General features: G+C 51.2%; 1 protein-coding gene across 1 annotated transcript; it reads right to left on the bottom strand.

The window, feature by feature from the left end:
* Positions 1-825: 825 nt before the first annotated feature.
* G6pc3 (glucose-6-phosphatase catalytic subunit 3) lies at positions 826-5182 on the bottom strand. Its single transcript, XM_005070086.4, has 6 exons — positions 4834-5182; positions 2768-2874; positions 2316-2406; positions 2011-2129; positions 1662-1803; positions 826-1480 (listed from the first exon to the last, which is right to left on the bottom strand). Exons 1-6 carry the CDS (start codon positions 5049-5051, stop codon positions 1117-1119), a joined length of 1041 nt encoding a protein of 346 aa, XP_005070143.1. The 5' UTR covers positions 5052-5182; the 3' UTR covers positions 826-1116.
* Between the last annotated feature and the right edge of the window lie 1609 nt (positions 5183-6791).

Genomic DNA, 6791 nt, shown 5'->3' on the forward strand with positions numbered 1-6791 from the left:
TGTCCACCTTCTTTTCCAGTAACCTGTGTCCAGAGGTCGCAGCCCACAGGCTTCCAGTGAGCGTGGTCTAGCTTGCAGGAAACCAAAGATGGAGCATGGCACCTAGGGGGCCAACTCCTCTCCCCCCATACCACATTCTCTCCTTCCACCCCAAGGGTCCAGCAATCTGTTTACACACTAACCGGATGGGGGCCTGAGCAGGGTTGGGGAGCAGGGGAGTTACTAGTTTGCTGTGTGTTTGTGTGCTGTCTAGATCATCTTTGCTGAGCCCACGGCGCCAGGCCTCACTTTCCCCATGGGCTGGTCTTATTCTCATGTAAACCCACTCCTGCTCTGTCCCCCTGGACATGGATTTTAGTTAAGGATTTTGTATCCTGTCACACTGAGTGTCCTTGTGTAAATAAACTTGTTTGTGGCAGTGCGGCAGTGCCTTCTGGGAATAATGTCCTTTCTCTGGGTTCCCACATGGAATAAAAGTTTTCATTCCTTTCCTAACCAAAATGCTGCCTTTTCTTTAGCCTTGGGCTAGAATTCTGTCCGAGGTGGGGTGTGGGGTGTGGTGTGTGTGTGTGTGTGTGTGTGTGTGTGTGTGTGTGTGTGTGTGTGCTAGGGTGGGAGATCCCTGTTGTCCTGGGGGTGTCCACTGGATTGTTGCCACCATACCTCAAGAGATCTCTGCTATGGCCTTGGCAGGGAGGAGGGTGAGGTCTCAGATGAGTTTTCAGCCCCTTTTACTTTTGTCTGTGTATGGGGCGGAGGCTCCATTGGTACACATGCAGCACATGCAGGCAAGGTCAATGGAGATGTGAGCACAGACAAGAAAGGAAAAGTGTCAAGAGCTTTATTGAGACCTTCCTGAGCTGCTTGTCAATGTCAGGAACCCAGCACACCGGCTGTGGCTTTTGCCTTATGGGGACCCTGGGGGAAATGCAGGAAACAGCCTCCTTGGGAACCTGTCCTTCGTTAAAGGGGGACTAAAATTGCAGAACATGAGACAGAAATGAAGTTCAGTGTGAGCAGGGCCTGCTTTGGAGCCCAGGGAAAGGACTGCCTCTTAGAGTGTGGTGGTCAGGGAGTGTTGTCTTTGGGCAAGAGAACGGCAAGGGAGACGACACATCAGGAGGAGCGAATGGGTGGAGCTTCCTGGGCACTGAATGTGTGCACCAGCCAGGGCACAAGGGCCAAGACCAGGCAGGGCCAAAGGGTGTATTTGAGGAAGTTGAAGATGTAGAAGAGGCTGATCTGAGGTGGGTGGCCCAGCCATTCCAAGATGACCAGCAGCCCAGCGGCCAGCATAAAGCAAGCTATCTTCTGGCCACTTCCCAGGTGTGCCCGCCGTATCTGGGCGTAACAGGGAGAGTGTAGAGCAATGCCAAGACCCAGGGCAGCTCCCGAGTCACGGCTCAGTGAGGCAAAGGGTCGACTGTCCAAATGCACCCACTCGGGCCGCTCACACCACTTGGAAGCCAGGTTGATGGACCTGTGGGGAAGCAGAGTCTTTACCAGGAGAGACTGGACTCCAGAGAGCCACTGGCTCTTGGCTGTCTTCCCTTGGGGACCTGCTCCCATGTATTGACTCCACATCTGTAAAGCCCCAGTGAACCAGAGACCCACCATCTAGACACAGGGTCCAGCTGCCCAGACTTCAAAGCAGGACTTACCAGGAAAGATCCAGGCCAAGTGTAAGCAGAGTCCAATACAGGAGGCTGGCACCCAGCATAAGGGCCAGAGCAGTCAACCCATAGAAGCTAAGTTCCCGGTCCATGGGCACCCGTGGGGTCATCAGCCAGCCAAGGACAGCACCTAGAGGGATGCAAAACAGTTACCAGATGTTTGAGGAAATGATCTACCACCTCACCTGCAATTCATTCAGCAGGAAAACAAACTATGACAAAGGAGGGGACCTTGAGGTTGGGTCTACAGAAGCTGGGAATGCTGGAAAGTTCTTAGACTGGTCCTCCCACTGCCAAAGACACCCTCTTGGCCCACCCTGTTACCCCAGTTGCTCACCACTTATAAGGCCTGCCAACACCTGGTGAGGGAAATGTGCTAAGAGGAAGACCCGAGATAGGCCGACAGCCAATAAGAAGGTGCAATAAGCCAGGCTAGGAATCACCCTTACCCAGGGGCTAGAAAGAAGAGAGACAAATGGCTCAAGGGATGAACGTGGCTTTGCTTTCTTCAGCACCCAACTACTTCAGAGTCTGAACCAACACCCCCATCTAACCACAACTCTAGTTCCCAAACTAATATGCTGTGGAGACTTCGGGGTCCAGAATGTTCCTACTGGTGGACAACAAGTGCCATGGTCATACCTTCGGGATCGAGAAGCCACCTGAGAAGAAATGGCTGTCATTATAGGCCAGAGAGCCGCTCCTGTGATCATGCAATGGCCAGAAGGGCTGCCTGCGGGGAGATCCAGAAGTTCGTGGTGGAAAAAAATAGAACCCAGGTGCCCCTGGTGATCCCTCAACACACCTGCCTCCCCAGTACAGCTTCCCCAGTGCCAGCCGATCACTCCCTCTGAGACCCTTCTTTCAAGGTCACTGTGCTCAGTCTTCTGCCTTGCCATGTCCCTGGCTTTACTCTCTAGGAGGTGACTAGCCAGCCAAGGCATGTCACTCAACCTGGTCTTCCCCAGGGCTTGTTTTCCAGACCAGTAACTGAGAGGCTGGGCCTGTCTGGACCACCCTAGCTGAAGTATATGGAAATGTTTATCCGAACCCTAACCACACCAGGAATGGGAGGAAGTTGGAACTTTTCCCACCTGGGCCGGTCTCACAAGAAGAAGGGAACTGGTGAACCTGGACTGGAGTCTGGCTGGAGTACCCAGACTCATGCACCCACCAGAAGGGCCTGTCTCCAAACAGAAACCTGGAAGACACAAGACACAAGGCCATATGACATACACACAGTGCTAGAGGGATCGAGGGGACAGCAGGCACCCGGAGAACCTCCTAGGTGCACTCAAAAGGATGCTCTGATTCTAGCTATCTTACCATGATTTTCTAATGTGGAGCACAGAGAAGCACACATTTTCCTTTCAAAGTGATGTGGAGGCCAGAGGTTGTAGAGAGAGACTGGGTGTGTGTGTGTGTGTGTGTGTGTGTGTGTGTGTGTGTGTGTGTGTGTGTGTGTGTGTGTGTGCTCTGAGACACATGAGCTACTCTCATCCCTCCCCCCTGCATGGCCAGCTCTTTTTGGGACCTGGCTTTTCTGATCTCCTTTCCCATCCCTGTTCCCCCTCAAGCCCCTGGTTCCAGCCTGAGTTACCCACTCCTGAATTATACAGGTGAACGTCGTGAGTGTGAAATTGGGAGCAGGTTATGTACAGAGCAGTCTGAGAAAGACTAAGGAAGACCCTCCTCCCCCCCAAAAAAATCCAACTCCTTTGGCCCAGCAGGTGCTTGTTTGGCCTCTGGAGAACTCAATATAGATGAGGCTGCTGTGGCCAGAAAGAGAAAAGATGAGAGAGCGGGGTGGGGGTGTATTTAGAAGAGACTTGTCTTGGGCTGGAGAGATGGCTCAGAGGTTAAGAGCAGTGACTGCTCTTCCAGGGGTCCTGAGTTCAATTCCCAGCAACCACATGGTGGCTCACAGCCATCTGTAATGATGCCCTCTTCTGGCCTGCAGGAATACATGCAGACAGAACACTGTATACGTAACAAATAAGTAAATCTTTAAAAAAAAAAAAAAAGAAGAGACTTGTCTTTTCCCACCAAAGACTGAGCCTCACACACATCAAATGTTGACCACAAAGCTATAAAATGAATGTGGGGTCAGGCACACTAGTATATGCCTGTCACCCCAGCACTGGGGAGACTGAGGCAGGAGGACCACCATTCTGGGTTAGATAGTGAGGTCTTGTTTCAATGGAGGAGGAGGAGAGGAGGAATTAGGGGCTTTGCTACTCAAACAGACTCTGGAGAGGACAGCACAGAGCACAGGATAGGAGCCGTTAGGCCAGAAGGAAATGATTAGACAACTACTTTTAGGTTTACACGTAAGGATGAAGCCCTTGTGGAAGAGGGCGGGAGGGAGGGGGACTGCTAGTCTGCTTTTCAGTATGTCATTCTAGCCCACTAGGTATCTCTTTATGAACCCCCTTCCTGCTTCAAGGCTGGGCAACAGCAGCTGAGGTGGAGCTGCATGTCCAGCAACTCCCTTCCAAAGACAAATAAGCAAACAAGATGGCAGACAAACCCCAAGGGCTGCAAGAGGCCCAGCAGTTTGGGACCCTGGCTTCTCAGAATAAGAAAGCTATGCTGGCAACTGCTAGGGAAAGAGAAGTATTCCCTGCAGGCAGGGCAAGGCTTCCTTTTAGTCACTAAAGTTTGGTGCCTTTTAAACTTCACTGGGCACTCTGTAACCAGGGGGGCCTTGTTAAAACGCAGATTTGGCCTGGAGCCTGAATTTCTAGTAAGTCTTCAAGCATTGCCTATGCTTTTGAGTTTGAACCAGGGACCACACCTTAATTTACAAAGCAACCGGTGACTAGCACAATGCCAAGCAAACGAACCGGTGAATGCAAGAAGATTTTCGGCTACCTACATTTGTAGCAATAATTGCTAAAATGCAGATTTCCAACTACAACTTAATTTGTAGTTTCAAAATCATTAGGTCTCAGGCGGAGTCTGTATTTGCAGTTGAACATGCCCCTTAAGTCATTTCTCTGACTGGGGCAGTTCGAGGATGGGTGAAGCGTGAGGTCTGTGGCCAAGATGTAAAGAAACTCAAGGTGAAAACTAGGGCCTAGGGGAGGTACCTACTCGAGGGAGATCAGGGACTCAAAGGGGAAAGGGAACCAGGATGCCCAAAGGCATCTCCACTCACCACTTGAACACGAGGTTAAGCCACTCGGTAATGAAGGTGATCCAGAGCACGGAGATGCCCAGGCGGCGAGAGGCGTAGTAGGCCGCGGGGAAGAAGAACAGAAACAGGTTCTTGGGATCGCCTAGAAAGGTGACCCAGAGCCACGTATTCTCTAGCCCGGGGAGCCGGTTCTGCAGCGCCTCAGCCATCGTGATGCCCGCGCTCAACGTGGACTCCATGGTGAGTCAGGGGTCTTCCAGGCTGGAATCCGTTGTAGGGAGCAAGCGGAGGAGCCCAGGCAAAGACCAAGCCACTACCTGCTTGCCCTCTAGAGCCCACCCTTTCTGGCCCCGGGCCCCGCCCTACCCGCCAGGGGTCTAAACCAAGCCCCACCCCGCCCCGCCCCCGTAGCCCTTGGCACGCGCCAGTTGGGCTTGCGGCGGGTACTGTTTTCTACGGCGCAATTCCCCGGCCTTCCTCTCTACTGGACAGCGGAGGGGACAAACCTTTGCGAAGGCGTTTCCTCGGGGCCCCACGTGGCCGCTGTTGCCAGCACGTGGGCTGCCGGCGTAGCGAAGAAACCCGCTGCTTTTCCGGGTCAGGGAACTGATGACCCCGGGGACCAGCGGTGTGTCCCGGTTCCTTGTTCTGCTGCTGAAGGCGGATGTCTAATCTTCAGGGCTAGGGTACCTTCCGAATCTGACCTCTCTTCTCCAACATCACTACCCACTTCTCTCAACTCTAGATTATTTGGAGAGAAGGGAGTCAAATTGGAGTTACACACACCTTTATCTACTCCGTGCCTACCTCAGGATTCTCCCATCCTGGTTTCATCTTCATTTTGAGATGTCTTCCCTCAAGAACCCAGTGCTTAATATGTGCTAGAAACTCACCTTGTCCTCACCTCTACCACCTTCTCCTGGCATTCAAAAACCTTGCCTGGGCAGATAAACCAAGAAATAGTCCCAGCACTCGGGAGGCAGAGGCAGGCGGATCTCTGTGAGTTCGAGACCAGCCTGGACTACCAAACGAGTTCCAGGACAGCCTCCAAAGCCACAGGGAAACCCTGTCTCCAAAAAAAAAACAAAAAAACAAAAAAAAAAAAAAACAAAAAAAAATTTAAGAAGCTGTTGTAGAGGGAAGCAGGATGTAAATCTCAGTTCATGCCCTTCACAGTGTTTTTAAGCCAGGTGGTGGTGGCGCACACCTTTAATCCCAATACTTGGGAGGCAGAGGCAGGCAGATCTCTGTGAGTTCGAGGCCAGCCTGGTCTATAGAGCTAGCCCTGATACAGCTAGGGCTGTCACACAGAGAAACATCTGGGGGGGTGGGGAGAGTGTTTTTCAGTTGCTTCAAAACCCCAAAATTTCGCTGGGCGGTGGTGGCACACGCCTTTAATCCCAGCACTTGGGAGGCAGAGGCAGGTGGATCTCTGTGAGTTCGAGGCCAGGCTGGACCGACAGCCTCCAAAACAATACAGAGAAACCCTGTCTCGAAAAAAACGAAAAAACCAAAACAAAACAAAACAAAAAACCCAAAATTTCATACAGAGTTTGTTTCCTTTTTGAGACAGAGCCATGGCTGTCCTGGAACTCACTATGCAGACCAGGCTGGCCTTGAGTTCATAGAGGTCCACCTGCCTCTGCCGGGGTTAAACTTGAGTTTATATTTTTAGATAAATCTGACCCAGATTGGCCTTGAACTTCCAATTCCTTAGGAGTGTTTCAATTATTGGTACGGACCGCCACTACCCACTTCTTACGAAGTCTTTGAAATTCTGCTCTGGCTCCAACCTTTACCAATCTTCATCAGCTCCCTGATTTAGAGTTGTTTATTTTGAGTTGCTAGGCATGGCACACAAAAGTCAAGTCTTCAACACTAAACTATACCCTCAAACCATGCTTTACAATTTTTAAAGATTTTTAAAATTAATTTCTTCTTTATTATTGTCTGTATATGTGTTCTTTTTGTCCATTAAG

The sequence above is a fragment of the Mesocricetus auratus genome, unplaced genomic scaffold (assembly GCF_017639785.1).
Source record: "Mesocricetus auratus isolate SY011 unplaced genomic scaffold, BCM_Maur_2.0 Super-Scaffold_100007, whole genome shotgun sequence".
In the NCBI taxonomy this organism is placed as follows: Eukaryota; Metazoa; Chordata; class Mammalia; order Rodentia; family Cricetidae; genus Mesocricetus; species Mesocricetus auratus.

What these genes read in the sequence shown, in the direction of transcription:
- G6pc3 (XM_005070086.4), bottom strand. Translation starts at nt 5,051, where the DNA reads ATGGAGTCCACGTTGAGCGCGGGCATCACGATGGCTGAGGCGCTGCAG. An exon ending in TTCTTGTGAGACCGGCCCAG is followed by an intron (nt 2,407 to 2,767) that starts GTGGGAAAAGTT and finishes ATCTCCCCGCAG; the next exon opens with GCAGCCCTTCTGGCCATTGC. An exon ending in CTTGGCCTGGATCTTTCCTG is followed by an intron (nt 1,481 to 1,661) that starts GTAAGTCCTGCT and finishes GCTTCCCCACAG; the next exon opens with GTCCATCAACCTGGCTTCCA.